The sequence below is a fragment of the Pteropus alecto genome, unplaced genomic scaffold (genome assembly GCF_000325575.1).
Source record: "Pteropus alecto unplaced genomic scaffold, ASM32557v1 scaffold156, whole genome shotgun sequence".
Lineage (NCBI taxonomy): Eukaryota > Metazoa > Chordata > Mammalia > Chiroptera > Pteropodidae > Pteropus > Pteropus alecto.
In genome coordinates, this window is record NW_006437746.1 from 3,239,370 (window position 1) to 3,259,367 (window position 19,998).

General features: G+C 42.9%; 1 protein-coding gene across 1 annotated transcript; it reads left to right on the forward strand.

The window, feature by feature from the left end:
• The first annotated feature begins 1,551 nt into the window (after positions 1–1,551).
• LOC112482048 (zinc finger protein with KRAB and SCAN domains 7-like) lies at positions 1,552–14,021 on the forward strand. The gene is made up of 6 exons (XM_025048941.1): positions 1,552–1,883; positions 3,393–3,934; positions 7,491–7,659; positions 9,315–9,406; positions 9,716–9,842; positions 11,750–14,021. Exons 2-6 carry the CDS (start codon positions 3,512–3,514, stop codon positions 13,195–13,197), a joined length of 2,259 nt encoding a protein of 752 aa, XP_024904709.1. The 5' UTR covers positions 1,552–1,883; positions 3,393–3,511; the 3' UTR covers positions 13,198–14,021.
• Positions 14,022–19,998: the final 5,977 nt, after the last annotated feature.

A 19,998-nucleotide genomic window follows, 5' to 3' on the forward strand; every position in this document is an offset into this window, starting at 1 on the left:
TTGGCCCAAATGCAGGTGTCCCAAGGTGCTATGTGGAAGGCATCCTGGAGCATGTCTTCCCCGCTAGGACCCAACCTAGTCATCATAGATCAGACCACAGTGCTGGCCACAGAGGGATGAATCTGGCCCTTACAGACAATGAAGCCAACCACTTGAGCGTGAAATAACTCTAAAGAACAAAAAAACTCAATCTTGTTTTCCAGATCCTTGTGTCTCCTACATACTAGGCAGCCAGAACTGTGGGACAACACATAGTCAAGGAAACCCGAAAACCAGAGCTGACAGCACTTGTTTTCTGCTCAAGAACCCTGAGTCTCTGAGGCCTCAATGAAGCAACAGGCCACATCCAATGACAATATCAGGCAGAGGCTAGGACTGCCCCCCTGTGAGATTTCCAAATATAGAGGATGACCTTGATATCAGAAGGTCACTCGTTAGGTTCAGTGGGCAAAGACTTGTCTAAGAGATCTCCCTTAAGCCTGTGGAAACTCTGCAGCAAGTCTTCTGACGCCTTTGTTTCTGTGCTGGCTTGTGCAGAGACATGAAGGACACATGTCAGTTCCAGATGTAGGCCCAGAACACTCTTAGGATATTGCTAATCTCTGGAGCCCAGGAAACTGTTACTTTGGACCCTATAAGGGCCTATCTGCTGGGCTACAGTGAAATAAATACAATGCATAGTTAACTCTATTGGAAAGTGGTTCATAGTTAACTCCATTGGAAAGTGGTTCATCTTCTTTACCCTTCAGCCATGGCCATTACACCCAGAAGTTGTGCCTTCAGGGTCTGCTCAGTCATGTTAGCAGCAGGGTCCTGTTCCTGCTTCTGTGTGTAAATCACTCTTCAAGATGAAGTTCACCTGGGTAACACCTGCCTCCCAGATATTAGATTATGCATCTAGATTTTGTTGTCCCCACACCTTCCCACTTTTTATCGGCTCCTTCACCCTCCCTTAGGGCTTCTCCTTGGACACCAGAGTGGCGGTGTTCATTTAGGGAAGATTAACCACATCTGTGGGCAAAAATATCACAGTCTTTGGGCTGGTTTCTTCATTGGTAAGATGGAGATACCTACTGCTCTCTTCATTGAGACTCAGATTGGGTGAAAATGCCCTGGGCATCACATACCGTATAATAATTGACTAAAGGTTCAGGATATGCCAGGCCTTTTGTTATGTAGTATCTGTATGTGACCCCTTTCAGCGCTCATAGTCCCGTGAGGCACACACTATATTCCAAATTTTTTCAGATGAAAAAAATAGCCTCAGAGGTTGGGTATCTTACCCGTGGCCACCCAGAGGGGAAAGGGCATTATTGGGGTGCGTCTGGATGCCCAAACCTTGAATGGTCTGACAGCTGTATATCTGCAGCCTGAGAGGCCCCGCCCCAGCTCCGGTCGCGGTGGAGAATCGAGAAGAAAGCGACTTGTCCCGGGCCCGGGGTGCCGCCTTCATTCCCGGGTAAGGGGGCGCACGCGCCCACCTTCAAGGCAGAGACTTCCGGATCCTGGAAGGGCCGGAAGTAGGGCCTTTTTACTTCCGGCTCGGCCATTGTTTTCGCTTCTGCCGGCCGCTGTGGTGTCCCGGGCCGGGGAGTCCTCCCTGAGGTGCCCCAGTGAGCGGGCTGGTGGCGGAGAGGGAGGCGCTGCCGGGGCTGGGGTCGTGGGGCCGGGCTCGTTGGGCTGGAGCCGCGGACGTCCACAGCCCAAGTCAGCGACGCTGCCTGGGCCCACGTTTCGCCCCTGCGGCCGGCGGCGTTGTCCCTCTGACGCTCAGAAGCCGCCAGATGCAGAACCTTCTCTTTGTCCCATTCTCCTGACCAGCCGTGGCTGGCACGGAGCCGCGCACCTGTGGGTACAGCGATGAACAGGGAAGACGTGGCCAGGTGAGCGGCGCCGCAGAAGCCTGGTTGAACGCGAAATGCAGATAGATGTTGTCCCAGCTTTGTACTAGGACAGAATGAGAAGCGTCAGACGTGGGTCAGACGCCGTCGGAATTTCAAACGTGGAGTGTGACTTGGAAACCCACAAAATCCAGAGGAGAGGAGCTGCTGAGTATTCGAAACAGTAAAGGAAATAGGAAAATGGCCTGAACTTTCTGCATTGTGTGGCATCTCAGAGCAGAGTTAATATTATTTTTAAGTGCATCTTTGCCTTTTTAAAGAAATTGAGGCCTAAAGAGAAGTAGTTTACCCAGGATACCAAGATGCATGGTGAATTGGAAGCATAGCACAAATGCCCTAGTTACCACTAAGGTGCTAATTTTCAATATATATTTTTATTGAAAATAAAAATTTTTCTTACCATGTATAAACTGAACAGAAGTTTTCCCCCCGCGTCAGTAATGGCTAAATGAAGCACATTCATTCGTTTATCAGATAACGTGTTGCTGTGTGGGCTGTACGCACATATGTACAAAGATGACTGGAAACCAGTCCTGCCCTTTGAGTCCTCCCACAAAGTGGAGAGACAACCATGTAAGCCACAAACACAATGTGAGAAGTGCTCTATCAAAGGTTTTGAATGAAAGATACTGTGGGCTCACTGAGGCAATAACCCCACTTAAACCTGGAGAGATCAGGAAGGCTTTCTAGGGAAGGTGGGTTGAGTAGAAAAAGGTCTGGCATTTTGATTCCATCGAGTTCCTTTTCTTGGTGTCCATCCAGCAGTTTGGAGGGTGTGAGTGTTGAGTTGTGTATAAACGAGTTAAAATACAGTATTATAATGAGAGGTACAGAAAAAGAGGTTATGGGACAGTCAAGAAATTCAAGAGAAAATGGCATTCGTCTGGGTTTTGATAGATGAATAGGAGAAGTTGAAAGGAAGAAGAAATCTCCAAACAAGGAAGAGTATACTAGCTGTGTCTCTAGAGCTTTGGTCCCAAACTTTCTTTATTGTGCATCTCTATCTTAATAGAGAGGAGTAGGAGGGTGTTGAGCATGCACTTCTAACAACATAAGTTTATTTGTAAATTAAAGATATCTAGTGTTTTTATAAATTTAATGCACATTATAAAACATACACTAAATAGGAATTAAATAACAACACTATTTTCTTATGCACCCTTTGGATTATGCATATCCCACATTTGGAGATCAGTGCTGTCTTTCTAACCTGGGTACCTGGGGACAGTGGTAGGGGGTGTGGCTAGAACAGAGACCTAAGGCCAGATTGTGAAGGACTGTGAATGCAAGGCATAGATATTTAGGTTTTAATCTGTCGGTTATGTAGGCACTGAAAGTTTCAGGAAGGAAGTCATGTGGAGAGACGCTTAAAGAGACTGGCCTGGTTGTGCCCTTTTTTTCTGGAGCTTTGCTTTTTAACTGTGGAGGGTCTGTCATCAGCCTGGGACCGAATACTCTGGGCCTCTGATTTCTCTCTCGATGTTTCCGTAGGTGACACAGCCTCGACTCCTGAAAAACAGCTCCTGATACCTGAATTACAGACCATCATCAGACAAACTGCTTTTAATCAGACAAACTACTGCTGGAACAAGCTTCTCTTTGGGATCACAATGGCCACCCAAGGCAGGGGAAGTTTAGGCCTCATCCCTAGGACTGCTGTTCTTCAGAAGCAGGAGGGGCGCCTGACCATGAAGCAGGAGCCAGGGAGCCAGACCTGGGTGCAGGGCTGCAGTCTTCAAAAGAGCCATACTCCTGTCTGTGAAATTTTCCGGTTGCACTTCCGGCAGTTGTGTTACCATGAAATGTCTGGGCCGCAAGAGGCACTGAGCCGGCTCCGGGAGCTCTGTCGCTGGTGGCTGATGCCAGAGGTGCACACCAAGGAGCAGATCCTGGAGCTGCTGGTGTTGGAGCAGTTCCTGAGCATCCTGCCTGGGGAGCTTCGGACCTGGGTGCAGCTGCATCACCCTGAAAGTGGTGAGGAAGCTGTAGCTGTCGTGGAGGATTTCCAGAGACACCTCAGTGGACCAGGAGAGGTAAGCACTGAGTCTATAATGGCATCTAGAACCATACTCTAGGGCTTAGGTTAGCCTGGGGATAGCCATTCTCTGTTCCTTTGGCTCTAGGCTGGTTTGCCCTTAGGATTCCTGAGCCATTTAGTTCCCTGGATGGAGGGGAAATAGTTTTGTGCTCCAAGCCATAAACAAATACAATTTGCAGCCTAGCTACATGAATCACTTTATGAAATAGTGTTTTGTGAAATAGTGTTTCATGAGCCCAACTTCAGCCTGGAGATCCACATAGCATCTCCTGGCAGGTAGAGGATCTACACAATGTTTAGAATGGGGGAGCATGGTGAGGGGAAGTAAACCTTTGGGTATGTGGATAACATGGGCCCTCATTTGAGAAGTTCTCATTACTCACTTCCTCAGACTGCTCAGTCAATTCTCTCTCTTCTTGTCTTTTAGGTTCCTTATGAGAGGTGACATTTCTAGGCCTTATAATTTGCTCCTTTTCTAGCTTTCTGAACCCAACTGGGTTTGTTTTTTTGTTTGTTTGTTTGTTTTTTGCCTCTTTTATTCTAAATTCAATTTTTTCTACTTCCGTGGATTCTCTCAAATTTAAAGCCAAGGTAACTCAAATTAGAGGAAACTTTGGAGGGCGATAACAGTGGGAAATCTGGCTTCCAGGACCACAAAGCTAACTAGTTCGGTTACCATGTGTATCAGTCAGGGTTCAACCACAGAGGAAAAAACCATTAGAAAGTTACATGTATAAGTGTATAAATATTTATATTGCTAGAAAATGGCTTGCGATGGCAAGGCAAGTCTGAAACCTGTCAGGCAGGCCATCAGGAAGGGCTGCCTGAAGCTGCTGTCCACAGGCAGAATTTCTTCATGGAACAGTCAGCCCAGATTTTTAGGCCTTGAAACTGATTGAATTAGGCCCGTCCAGGTTACCTTGGATAATCTCCTTTACTGAAAGTAAACTGATTATGATTTTTAATCACAAGTACAAAATACCTTCACAGCAACATCTAGATTAGTGCTAAATTGGCAGGTCAGAAGACCATCACACCACAGATAAGTCAGTTCCTCTGGATGAGTCTCAAATTGCTCTGTTGCAGCTGAGCAGGATGGATTAGGGTCCCCTCTACGTTTACTCCTTTGCACTTTACCAGGGAAAACCAGCATATGAAATCTCCTGAGTACCCATCACATAACTTTATTCAATGGTTTTTAAAAAATGATTACATATTTAGGGAACCAGTTCCAGTTGATAGGTCTAGAGCTAGACCTTTTTCCAGGAGTACTACCAATGCCCATTTGGACTTACCAAATCCATTATCAACTATTATTTCTTTGTGTAAACAAGTAAACACAGCAATAAATCAGCCATCACCAAGGTCTAGCAAGCAACTAGGCCTAACCATGGGCAAAGACAAGTGGCTGAGGAAGTGTTTAGAGTGCTATTTAGTGAGGAGGGTGGAAGAAAAATTTTCCTATTCTCTTTTGCTTAAGCAGAAGAGAACTCCTTCTCCATTTTATCCAGGGAGCCTCAGAAAAAAGTGACTGAGTCACAAACCCAAGAGAGTAACTAACAATTGACAGGGCAACTGGACACTCATAGCTCCAGCCTAGGTGTGGGATCTCAATTTCTTACTCTGCCACTATTATCAGCTCAGTTTTCTGACATAAAGATGTGAGAACATGACTTTCCTAGCATGGGCTCATAAAATGAATTTATGGCTAAATGAATAAACAAGCTTTTTCATGGCATTTTTCCAGAGAGAGATTAAGGAATATCAGGGCAGATCAGAGTCAGTCTACTTAACAGGAGTGAGCATGTGCATGTGTGCACTTTGGGGCTGGGGAGGGCTGTAGGGTAATACCTGCTGGGCTGCAGAATCATGCAACTTACAGAATGCTTTTGTCCTATATCTCATGTCAGCTCCTAGTGGGCTTACAGAATACACAAATAGTAATCATTATCTCCATTTGACAAGTGATGTGAGCACACTGAGATTAATTGACTCATCTAAGATGACAGAGCTAGTAAGCATTCCCTTCGTCCATAAGATTTAACCAAAGTATGGTTATTGCTGGGTACCACTAGGTGTGGGAAACAGGACTTTTCGGTTTCCTAGGTTCTAAGCCCCTAGCTTTCTTTTAGTGTCTTATTGTGGAATGCCATCGTAGAATGAAAATTAGAATGGAGATTTCATGCCTGTGAGGACAGGAAACCTGTGAGTCCTAGATAATGAATAAGAACTGTTCTGAGATTTAATTGTTGGTGAATTGCAAGGTTGTGTTCTCACAGTGCATTTAAGTTCTGTCTTTTGCCAGTACCCACAGCTGCTGTATTTAAGAGCTGTAACTCCAATTTGTAAGAACCGTCTAGTGGAGAGCCTAGGAACCATAGACCCTAGGGAGCCTCCTGGTCCTACCACTATGCTGGATATATGCTAAAGGAGTGAGTCCCCTCCCATCTCAGCAGATGTAACCCAGTTAGATATGGCTTATTGAAGGAGCAGTTTTTACCTTATGCCATACCATGTACATTCCAGAGCGAGCAAGCTTAGAAACATGATTTATTTAGATGTTTTAGGTTTTCTGCTCCAAATGCTGGTGAAAATAGTAACCATGAGATTGTGAGGAGCTGGTTTGATTACAACAAACAACAGTTAGAAATAAAAGGTCTATTCTCTGAGGTCTATTCTCTAGAGATTGGTGTTATCTGATCTTATTTGACTTTTTTATATAAATTATTGGGGAGAGGTAGTAAATATTGAAAGCTGAATTTGCAGATAACCCTAAAAACTCCTTGCAGAATATTGAGAGGAAGTTGGTCAGCAAATATTAATTGATTACCAGTGTTAGGCCAAGCATTGTTCTAGGAGCTAGTGATCAAGATAAAGTTCCTATGCTCAAAAAGATTATATTTCATTAGGGGAGAAATAGACAATAGTATAAATAAGATAATATACAGATTAATACTTGCTATAGAAAATATAATCAGGTAGTTTGAAAGAGTGACTATCCTTGCTTTGTCAGTGTGGTCAGGGATGGCTTCTCTGAAGAGAAGACACTTTTGCTGAGATAAATTGGAAAAGCTCTTTTGAGATTTGTCAGCCACTCTTTGGGATGTTGTTCGAGCTATCAGCCTCAGTGGCATTATTTGTGCACATTCAGGTGGATACACTGATTATTATTTATTTTCGTGGTACTTCTGGTTGACCTCTTCTATAGGGTAAGGCCCTAGGGAGTGTACTAAATTGCTCTCCTGGTTCCTATTTCTAGATGGTTCTTAAAGCAAATTTGTGTTTGAAGAACCAACACACAATGGAAGTAGTTATGTAATCTGGTCTTCAATCTCCTAACAGGAAGGTCAACAGAAAGATGGCTGGTAGGAGTGCAAGCTATAGTTCCTGCTTTGACAGATTTTCCCCTAGCAGGCTGTACTGGTGGGGCTGGAAGGATACTCTGGCTCTTCTTTTCCATGGCTTGCTTTCTGGGGGTGCTTCTTAGAGGTTTAGGTTTCTGTATCTTGGAGGATGCTCTTTTGAACCCAATTGTATTTCCTTGTCTCTAGGTTTCAGCTCCAGGACAGGAAGAGGAAATGCATTTGGAAGAAGTGACACCCCTGGGTACAACAGAGGAATGTCCTCCTGCCTCACCCCTCAGTGAGGGTTTGGCCCCAGGAGCCCACCTGGAACCTTCTCATGACCCAGGGGCCCACCACCTCCCCAATAGGCACTCCGGTACTTACCCCTCCAGCTCTGGCCTGAAGTCACGCCTCTCTTCTCTCTGGAGTCTCCTTCATCTCCCCACTTCCCTCCTCTTGGAAGCCGTCATTGCCCCACCCTCGGTCTTCCCTCCTGAGTGACTTTGTGTGTTCCTTTTTTCTTATTCTTCAAATATTTATGTATTTAGCAAGTTTTTGCCAAGCATATGTCATGAGAGAGGCACTATTGGGGACCCTAGAGGTATAGTACACCATCACTGCTTTCAAAGAGCTTGTTATCTAGTTGGCGGAGAGTCAGTCACAGTGCGTGAAGAGGCAACCTTATAAGATACACAAGAATGATAGGTGTGGCCAAGGATTTGATACCATCATCAATGAGCAGTGTGAACATTGTTAATGGTGAGCTGAAGTGGGCAAGGGATTCTTCATGGAGGAGGTACAGTGGGAGTGGACAGTGATAAATCGGGGAGTGATTTAAACGGTAGAGGAAAATGGGAGGTGCCAGTGCAGAGGATATAAGCAAAGACTCTTAGTGGGAGTTTCTTGGACCCTGCTGAGGCGGGGTCAAGGAGGAGTGTATTTGGGATCCTGCGGTCTGCTTGTACAGGACCTTAGAGTTGAGGCCAGGAAGATTTTGGGGGCAGGGGATATTGTTTTAGAAACAATATTTTAGGACAATTTTTCTGGCACATGTGAGCCATATGGATCAAATGGGGAGACCAGCAGCCAGGAGCCTCAATAGGAAGCTAGTCTAGGAGAATGAATGTGGGGTCATTATTGCCTGAGTCGGGTTTTGCGGAATGGAAGGAGATAGATAAGACAGACATTGTGAAAGAAGAAGCCATGGGGCAACGAAGAGGAGAGGGAATTAGAGATTTGGGGCTAATATCTGGAATCATTGACAACTTGAGTAGTCAGGAAGGGAAAATGATAAGAACATGCATTTTTGACACTGAACTTAAGTTGTTGTGGGACACTAAATGAATTGTCTAATAGTCAACTGGAAGCTTGTGAAAGATGGCTAGGAGAGAATAGAACATCAGAGCAGTGAGCATCGGTGATCTCTGACAGGAAAAAAAGCACCGAGGCCTGAGTGCCTGGAGCGTCCAAATAAGAGGGCAGGAGAAGGAAAAGAAACCAGGGAATGAGGGGCCAGCGATCCTAGGGGGAAATCAGGCAAGGCTGATCCTAGCGGAGCCATGAGGGAGAGAAAGTGGTCCAAAGTGTAGCTTCCAATCTTAGTATATGTACGGCCAAAGCGGAAAAAAATCTTTTTGGAACTATATGTGGTAAAGGATGTTAACTAGATTTTTTGTGGTGATTATTTTGCAGTATATACAAGTAACAATTTGTTATGTTGTACACCTTAAACAATTATTATATGTCACTTATACTTCAATTTAAAAAGAAAATGAAGTACAGCTTCCTTCAGAGGGGTTGGAGATGAGGGCTGGGAGAAGCCAGTATTCACTTTAACTAGGGACCTTCTACTGCGTCCTCCATGGAAAAGTCACAGCATGCTTAGGATAACACCTGTGTGGTGTGCAAGAGGGGCGAGAGCCAGTGTGTGTGGAGCTGCCTGGGTTCTCGTGAATCCACCCCCTGGGATACAGACCTCACTGGAGCCAAGGGCTGGGCTCGTCCCACTCATAGCTTTCTCTCCTACCCCAGCTCGACGTGCTTCCCCGGTGCCTGCCCTTTGCCAGGCAGGGATCTTAGGAGACCAAGCGGCGGGAACGGTGCTTCGGGCGGTCAGGCCCCAGGTGAGCTTGGTTCTTTCCGTCTTCACCGAGATCCGAGTCCGTGGCCCAGGAATAGCTAGAGCGCATCTGCCGGCCTCTGGCCTGTTCTGAGACTGTCCCTGTGGCTTTCCCGCCTGAGTGTTTTCCTGGGGCTGGTCCCACCTGCTGAGTTCATGGACTCTCTTGCCCCAGACTCGTCCTTTTAGATGTATCATCCCAGTCTCTCCCTCCCCAGCCTTTTTCCCGTTAGGGCCCTTACCCTGTGCTCTCTGATGACGCTGCCCTTCCAGGCAGGGAATGTCACTGAGCAACAGGAGCTTGTCATTCCAGGGGTCTGCAGCGTACGAGTTCCTGTCTGTGGACTACTCCGAGAGGAAGTGGAAAGGTCCGGCACTGAGTCAGAGAGCCCGGCGTCGGAACGTCATGCCAGAAACGCACCGCAGCGTGGCCTCATGGGGTAATGGTTCCGTGCCCCAGTCCCTTAGCTCTGCCTCCTTCACGGTTTCTTTGCTATATTCCTTTTCTTCATAACTTTTCATCACGAAAAATTGCGAATGTAGACAAAGGGGAGAGAACAGTATAACGAACCTGTCTTGCCCATCACCCAGCTTTAACAGTTATCAGGCTTCTCTCTACTTCATCATGGATTGAGCTAGGCTGGCTATTAGTTAGAGTCTGTAGTTGTGAGGAACAGAAAGCCGCTCAAGGTATTTTAAGGGCTGAGCTGTGACTCACAGTAAGGCTACAGCACTGGGAACCCCGTATAAACCGAGCAGCTACACCAGACTTCAAGAAGCAAGGCGTCCCTGAAACCGCGGGGCCCGGGAGCCTTGGCAACAAAAGTAAATGAATTTTTCCGCCCTGTTTTACTGGGAATGTAACACAGCTGCTCTCTGCATATCTGTTTTCTCCTCCCACTGCTGCCCGTTCTCTTCACTCTGAATCTTTCATTTCCCTCATAACTCCTTCTTAATTGGACTTTCTGTTCACTCACACCTTCTGCTTGCTGATGGTTTGGCTTCTCTCCATGCGTTATTTCTGCTCGAGCTCTGACTGTAGGGTAATTTCCTTCGTTTTGCCCTACTTCCAGTTCAGAGTGTACTCAGAGAGGGGCTGCAAGGGTGCTTCAGCCTTTAAATATCATCTCTGGGCAGAACTTGGGCTTGGGCCACAGCAGAGGCCGATGACTAATCTACAGAAAAGCTAAACGTGGGCGTAGTGCCTGGCCCTGGTCCAGTCACCTGTGGTCCACATTGGGATGAGCTGCGTTACTTGGCACAAAGCATAGTTTGCCTCAGCTTCCCTCTGAGCAAAAGCTGGGGCCTGACAGTATCCTGGAAAGGGACGTTTCTGGGGCAGATTCTCTGATGCACAAGTCCAGGACAGTAGCCAACCTGGAGAGGGTGGACTTAAGAATCAGGGATTCAGAAATCTACAACTTTGATATTCTAAAGTAGCATTTGTAGCTTTGGTTTAGATGTGATTAAAAGGAACCACATTTTATGTGTTTAACTATAAGCTTGATTGTTCTACCTTCTCCCAGCTTTTGAATTCAAAATTCTAGAATTCAAAAGCACATATTCAACTCTTCGGTTTTCTTATGATTTTAGATTATCAAGGTACCAAAGTCATATTTTGATTTATATTTCCAATGATTGATGCCCTTCTTAATTTTTATAGAAATATAGTACCGGTTACTACCAGTCCCGTGTTGCAGGGTCTAGGAGAGCCCCACCTTTAGAATTCTGCTCTCCCTGTCAGTACTTTTCTCCAGCATTTCTCAACCCATCATTTCTCTAAATGTTCTCATTGTCCTATCATAACAGAATCACTGCTTTTTTGTACTTTTTTTCTAACCATACCCTCATAATCAGAATCTCCCTTCAACTTGTGTTTTCCCATCCTGTTTCTCATATTTCCTTTGAGGTATTTGCCGTCACTCTCCACAACATTGTTGCTGAGAATCATGGAACCATAAAATGTCATGGTTGGAAAAGATCTTAGAGTTTATCATTTACTAAGGAGACATGGCATCTCAGTAACTTCTGGAAGATCAGACATGCTTTACATCTGGTCTCTTGCTTACTTGATTACCCTGCTCACTTGGCAGTGCTAACTCAGCATCTGTCTGTCCTGATGGCTCTTTGTCCATCCTCCTCCACTGACTATCTTACCCCTCTTTGTCTTTCTGTCCATGAAGAAAAATTTGAGCTATTTCTCATTCTCTCTCCGATTCTCAATGGGTACCTTATTCCTCACCAATAATTTGAAGGTTTTTTCAGGCACATAGACTCCTGACAATCAGGATTCCTCAATGGGACAAAAAATGAGTAAAAGCTGTTTTCTTCTTTCTCTTGGCCGCAGGGGACACTAGGATGGAGAATTCAGAGTTGCCTCCAAAGCAGGAAATTTCTAAAGGATCAGAATCATCTGATGGGACATCAGGAGACCTCTGTGAGGTGGTTCCTGCGGGACCAGAGGCTGGAGATGACTGTGATGATGCTTTAGAGAAGCCAGAAGTGCAACCTTCAGGTGAGGAAGGGAACAGACTGAAAAGTGATTTCTTGGAAATAACACATGAGGATAAAAACAAGTCCACGAAAGGTGGATGTGATTATAAGGAACTTGGGGAACTTCCAAATCTATCCGCCAGTCCTGCAGAGCATCAAGGAGTTCTGAAGGCACAGAAATTCTATCAGTGTGATGAGTGTGGCAAAGCTTTTAATCGGAGCTCACACCTCATTGGCCATCAGAGAATCCACACTGGAGAGAAACCCTATGAGTGTAATGAGTGTGGTAAGACCTTCAGGCAGACCTCTCAGCTCATAGTTCATCTCAGAATCCACACGGGGGAAAAGCCCTATGAATGCAGCAAGTGTGGGAAGACCTACCGGCACAGCTCCCACCTCATTCAACACCAGAGACTTCATAATGGGGAGAAACCCTATAAATGCAATGAATGTGGAAAAGCCTTCACTCAGAGTTCCCAACTCATTGACCACCAAAGAACTCACACTGGGGAGAAACCTTATGAATGCAATGAGTGTGGGGAGACCTTCATTCGGAGTAAAAGCCTTGTCCGACATCAGATACTTCACACTGGTGAAAAGCCCTACAAGTGTAATGAGTGTGGGAAAGCTTTCTGTTCTAATAGAAATCTTATTGACCATCAGAGAATCCACACTGGGGAGAAGCCTTATGAATGTATTGAATGTGGCAAGGCCTTCAGTCGGAGTAAATGTCTTATTCGGCATCAAAGCCTCCATACTGGGGAAAAACCATACAAATGTAGGGAGTGTGGGAAAGCCTTCAATCAGAACTCTCAGCTTGTTGACCATGAGCGAATTCATACTGGAGAAAAACCTTTTGAATGTAATGAGTGTGGTAAGGCATTCAGCCTGAGTAAATGTCTTATTCGACATCAGAGACTTCACACAGGTGAAAAGCCCTATAAATGCAACGAATGCGGAAAATCCTTCAATCAGAACTCACACCTCATTATACACCAGAGAATTCACACTGGTGAGAAACCTTATGAATGTAATGAGTGTGGGAAGGTCTTTAGTTACAGCTCTAGTCTCATGGTGCATCAGAGAACCCATACTGGGGAGAAACCCTATAAATGTAACGATTGTGGAAAAGCCTTTAGTGACAGCTCACAACTCATCGTGCACCAGAGAGTTCACACTGGTGAGAAACCCTATGAATGTATCGAGTGTGGGAAAGCCTTCAGTCAGCGTTCCACTTTTAATCACCACCAGCGAACTCACACTGGAGAGAAGCACTCAGCTCTGGCTCGGTCAGTTTCGTAAGTCAGATTTTCCAAGACAGAGCAAGGAACTTTGATTTAAATTTCTTTATAAGAAGGGTGCTCAGCCTGTGCTTTTGGAACCACTAATTGTAGTGGGTCATTCCTTAGCTGCTGTCTACTGGGTCATGATGATGGGAGAGTGGGAGTAACACTGCAATCCTTCCCCAGTATTGGGGAGTAAGCACTATACATGTCAAGTACATGCAGGTTTCCTGCTTCTTTCTTTCCTTCCTTTTCTCTCTCTCTCTCTCTCTGTCTCTCTCTCTCTCTCTCTCTCTCTCTCTCTCTCTCTTTCTCTATTGTTTCAAAATGTATCTCATTTCTTCCTTATGCATCCCATAAGCCGACTGTGCTTCTCAAGGACAGATCTTCCTTATTGTATTCTACCTCTTTCACCATTTACATAAAGTCATTCTCTAAGACTGATTTATTCTTTCCTTTCTCTTGGTCATGGCCCTTCTTACCTACTTTTTAAACTTCTACTCCAATCTAGACTCTAATCACTTGTGTACCCTACCCAGAAAACCTTTTCTTCTTCCCGTTTGCTAATCTGTGTCCCTCAGAACCTATTAGATCCATCTCATCTCTGGAAGACTGTCTTCAAATATTTCTTCATTCCTCTTAAATTTTTTATTCATTTGACCTCAGTACTTTGAATTAGCTGGTGCTACAATGTGCAGCTGTTGATAAATTGCCTTGTAAATTATTCTCAGTGCATATATGTATACATACAAATTTATTGTAAGTTCTTTGAGGTTAGGTATGGTAATTATTTCTTTTAGCATATAGATAATAATTTTCATACATTGTTAATAAATAATTTTTTAAAACAATTTTCTAGTTGAATCTTACTTAAATTGGGTACAGTCTCCCTGTCCCTCTCCCTAACCAGACCAGAAGCATCTAAAGGTGGAAGTGGCATCTCATATCACATACAAATACCTCATTGATATCTTCTACATGTACTCGAAGTCTCACTATTGTTACTTCGTTATTGATTTCTGATGCATATTCTATTGTATGTAGGAACTTACCTTCTATTCCTATTTTTAGAAGAAGCAATATAGATAGCATCATAGTTAAGGACACAGATTTTGTGCCTAGAACTCTAGGTTCAATCCTGACTCCACCACTTTCTTAGGTGTGTGATCCTAGGAATGTCACTTGGCTTCCTTGTGTCTCAGTTCTTCCATCTATAACATGGAACTACTTCACTGAATTGTTAGGATATTAATTCATAGGTATAAGGCCCTTAAAATGGTGCTTGGCACATAGTATGCGTTATAGCAGTTATACTTAAAGAGTTTTTATTAAGATGATTGCTAAATTATAGCAAGTTTTAAAAGAACTCTTGGTGTAATTTTATGGGTCATATCATTCTTTTTGTAAATTTTTTGACAAGTTTTTAAATAATTGAAATTTCTTTGTATACCTGGTATAAAAGCCATTTGTTTGTGATTTTTTAAAGTATAGAACTAGATTGAATTTACAAAGGTTTTGTTGGCTTTGTAAAATGTATTTGGAAAATTTATTTTTCTTGTATTACTTTGGAAGAGTTTGCATAATGTGGGAATTATTTTTTGAAAGGTGAAAATACCTGAGTCTGATCCATTCTTAGGGAGGGAATTGGGAGAGACAAATCTTTAGCAATATTTTGATTTCTTCATTGAGTGTGTTCTTTAGGTCTCTTCTTCTGTGCCAATATTCGTAATGACATACATCTGGAAATCATTTTTACTGGAATGTCAGAGTGGCATAAAGTTTTACCTGCTCTATAAAATTAATTTACTGTTTCGTATATGTAGTTAGAGCTCCATTTTCATACATAATGTACATTGTGGTTTCCTTTTAATTTTTCTGTCAAGATTGTCAAGTTTAATTTGTTTCTCTTTGGAACTCCAGTTTTTGAATTTTTTTTTTTCAAATGTCTTTTTACCACTTCAGGTTGCAGGGGCTTTTTAGTTATGGAAAACACAAATGAAGTTTTTCTTCATTAGTCAATTATGAGGTCTTTCCAGTCCTGATATTTGCCCCCAAATAGGAAAGTGGGTTTTCCTTGAATCTTTTTAGAATCTAATTGGATGCTGTTAAAATTGTCTCTTTGGATCTGAAGCCAGCCAGGTTAGTTGTAAATTTACATTGCTAATACGTACTTCAGTGGTAAAGTACCTCAATGATTTTTAATCTGGTTGAAAACCTTCACGTAGAGCCGGCTTTTTGTCTTTTTTTTTGCTCTGCTCTCATACTGTAGACCCAATGGAGCCTCCTTTTCATGTTCTCTATCGATTCTGAATAGCTTCGTTGTAAAAGAACTGAATGTGGAAAAACCTTCAGTCATAACTCAGACTTTATTTTACCTCAGCAACTCCAAATTGGGAAAAGAACCTATTCTTGAGGTAAGCGAGAAAACATTCAGTTATAGAAAATTAATCCACCAGAAACTACACTTAGAAGAATTCATTGCAAGTTTGAATGCCTTGGTTATAGTTTATTCCTTGTTTGACATCAGAAAATCCACATGAGTTAGGGTTTTGTTTTGTTTTGTTTTGTTTTTTTAGTTTTTGGAGGGCGAGAAGTCATGCAGAGCTTTTATTATTTTGCACACGTTTCTGAAAAATATTCCTGAAGTAAGTGTGGAAATCTTTAATTTTAGCACATAGCTTCTGCTCCCTCTGTGAGTCTACAGTGCAGAAAAAGAGTGAACAGTATCAGTAAGCAATATGATTGAATTCTCAATTTTATTTTTAGAAACCAGACAATTTATACCCAGGAGATGGGTATGCCCCAGGTGGTCAAATATGGTAAAGGTGCTAGGGCTGGACACTTACCCTCTTACCTCTCACACACACAAAGAAAATATCCCACAGCTATGCTCTGCATTCCCAACCCTGGCCATTCAGCTTTTAAATCCAATAGGGAAGATCAAGAGATTTTGGGTGCTAACAAGTTACTGCATACTGTCTTGTGTTGGGAGACATTTCTGTCAAATTATTGACCTCTTGGGAGTGCAACAGAGGATACATTCATGAAAACCTCTAATGTTAGGGATAAATTGAATACCTACAGGATGGCTTTTGCTCTGTAGAAAGATTAAAAAACAAAAAACAAAAAAACTACCCCTAACATTAGGATACGTTCTAGCTGCATTCTAGCTGTATAGGGCCCTGTAGGAGCACTTGCCTGGTGGGCGGGGGGGTGGGGGGGGCAAGGAGGAAGGAAGGTGTTACGGTGTCAGCTGTATTTGACCCAGGATAGGACATTATTGACTTAAACCTTACTTAACCACAAAAGTTTTCCCACTAATATATGCACAGGGCCAAGGGACTTGTACTTTACCCAGGTGGATGCCAAAGGAGGAAGGGTGTAGTTTCCATTTTAAGGCATGTTAATGTTTTACATGAAAAGACAGAAGGAGGGACATGTGATGCCCCATCTCCATTTTCTAACCTGTGAGTGTTCCTCAGGTGATGTTTGCTTAGGAATTTCCCGCTAACTAAGAACAATGTTTTCCACCTTTGATGGGCCAGTCCATAGACTTAAAAGTTTCTAGGAATGACTATACAGTGGCATTTTATGATGATACTAAAGGTTTCTCCCCCGTTTTTTTCCAGTTACATTGTTTTATATATGGATGAGGCATTTAGAAGATACTCAGTTTCCCAACTTGGTGCCGTATGAATTGTGGATGGACATGCACAGAACCAATAGTCACCCAAGATTTGGGTACCGTGAGAATAATCACAACCACATATATTCCCCTGAGACTGAATAAGGCAACCATAGCTGCACTTTCAAGGCCACAGGGCACAGACTGTATACCTTAATTATATACTTTGATTCCCATTTGGTAAAATTGAAAAGTACTATATCCCCTCACGGAGACTATGTTACTTTCCAGGGGAGTAGTGGCCAGAACAATTGCAATTATACCATACCTGTGGCAACTCTGGCAAGTCACAGAGCATGTCCTGATGTCAGGAAGAGGCCACTAGTGGAAACTCTAGTCAGTATTCAGGCTACATCAGCCATGAGCAAAAATTGATGACACTCAAGCGGTAATGGGAGCCAAACCACTGGTGCCCCATGGCAGCTGCTACAATGCTAAACTTAAAGCCACTGATGACATCCATTCTAAGCTGTGCATTTACTATGGCTATTCATTGTCGCATCTGTCCTAGTGAGGAGCATTGGAACGACATAGTTGTAGTTATTCTTTAAAAGACTCAAAAGAGAATGATTTGAGGAACTCTAGGCAATTCACCTCCTCACAGGTTCCCTAAGGCTGCCACTGAGAGTGGATATGTGGGATATTTGAACTGTAGGATCAGGAACAGCTAGATAATTCCCCCAAATCTGCAAGAACAAGTGAAGTTGCACATGTGGTCAGGGGCCTCTGGTTTGTCCAAAGCAATATGCTGGAGTAAGAGTTATGAATAGCTTGTATTGGGGCAGAGTTAAAGGTATGCTCCACATGAAACTATAATGTCTGGGCCTGTAACTGATACCAAGAGCAAAGCCATCTCCTGATATGCCACTTGCTCTGCATCTCCAGGTTCTGAAACCTTTTTCCTTTTCTTGGGGGAATCATGAGTTAGTCAACACCAAATATGTTGTTCCTCAAGGAAGTCAGGTGTATAAGTTGGCTAGGGCTACCATAACAAGTACCACAGACTTGGTGGCTTATGCGACAGACATATATTTTCCTCCAGTTCTGGAGCTAAACATTCTAGATCGAAGTATCAGCAGGGTTAATTTCTTGAGGTCTCTCTCCTTGACTTGTAGATGGCCACCTTCTTCTGTCTTCACATGGTCTTTCCTCTATGTTAATCTGTGTCCCAATTTCCTCTTCTTATAAAGACACTGGTCATATTAAATTAGAATCCATCCTAATGACCTCATTTAACCTTTATTACCTCTCTAAAGGCTCTATCTCTAAATATAGTCACATCATGAGTCCTGGGGGTTCAGAGTTCAACGTACGATTTATGGGGGACACAATTTAGCCTATAATATCAGGGTTTTTATTTTTGTTTTTGTATTAATAGCAATTTAACTCAAGGGCAAATCTGGATTGACCTACCACTGTGGGGAGTTGGCCTTATTCTTAGGAGAACATATTTTCCCCTGGGTTGAAAGCCATGGCCACTGCCTCCTGGGGTGTATTCTCAGTCAGCATATTATTCCCAATTGAAACCTGGCCGTATCAGCCCTATGGCAGACACATGAATGGCTCTCTGTTGTGTTTTTGTTACTTTTAACACTTTTATTGAAATATAATACAGATATCATACAATTCACCCATGTAAAATGGTAGCTATTCTGGGAAAGAGAAAGGTAGAACTAAAAACACTGAGCTACATCAAAGGCAGTGTTATAACCTGTAACCATGTAAAATGTACAGTTCAGTGGTTTTGAAATATTCACATATATGCAACCATCACTCCAGTTAATTTTAGAACATTTCCATCACCTCAAAAAGAGGTCCCCTAGCCTTTAACTATTTCTCTCCTTGATACAACCCCCCTCACGAGCACTAATGTTTTCTTTTGCTTTTTATTATGGAGAAATTTTAATATACACACAAAAGACAAAAAAAAAAAAACTTAAGGTTTGCATGTAATGCAATAAGTTCTAACACAACCTGTGAAGCAAAGATTTAACTGAATCTAGTCAAGCCTCTATCCTTACCTTCCAAATTATAGGACATATAGGGGGATACAATGAGGAAACGATCAGGAAAATTCACTGATTTATGATTTATACAATGTGAGATATTTTATAACACTTGGCCTAGACTCTTCAAAAAGTCAATGAAATGAAAAAAGTTACTCAGCTGTTCTAGACTAAAAGAAGCTCTTCAGAGACACCACAACCAAATGCAATGAGTGAACTTTGATTTAAAAAAATCTGCAGAAGATATTTGGGGAACAATGGAGACGATGAAATAGAGAATGGATATAACATTTAATAGTATGTCCATTTGATGATATAGCATTATTTTTAAATTTCTTAAGAGTGGCCGTTGTATTTTGGTTATGTAGAAGAAGATCCTTATTTTTAGGAGATGCATACTGCAATATTTAGGGTTGAAGGGTCGCGATGTCTTTAATATATTTTCAAATGGCTCAACAATAACAACAGATAAAATGAGTATGTGTATGAGGAGAGAAAAAACTAATGTGGCAAGGTGTTAACAACTGTTGCATCTAGCTAGGGGGTATGTGTATATTCAAACATTTCAAAATAATGTTTGAAAAAGGTGAAGGGATTATCGATGGCTCATTATATCTCAATATCTTTTGGGCGAAATGCAATCTTTAGTTTGAGGGAGTGTGGCAGTAGATAAAAGAATATAGGATCTATAGTCAGAAGACCCAAGTCCACATTTCAAATTTTCCACTACTAGCTGTGCAACCATAAGCAAACCATTTCACATACGTAGGCTTTAGTTTCCTTATCCAGAAAATAAGGATGATATTATCATAAAATTACCCTGAGGCTTAAATTAGTTAATGCCAGAAAAAAAAAAAAGGTAAGATCATGTCACCCCTCGGTCCCCAAACCCTTCAGTGTTATTCGGAATACATCCAAAGCCCGTAAAGTCTGACACGTGAGCTCTCCGTCCCTTCTCTTTCAAGGCCTTTGCTTCTTGGTGTCCCCTCTCTATCAGGAACTCTCTTCTCCCAGACACACACATGCCTCAATTGCTCACTTCCTGTCATCTGTAAAAAAGTCCCACCGCCATCTCCTCTCTCTTTCCCCCCATACTACTTACGTTCTCCGTATTTATTATTTTCTCACA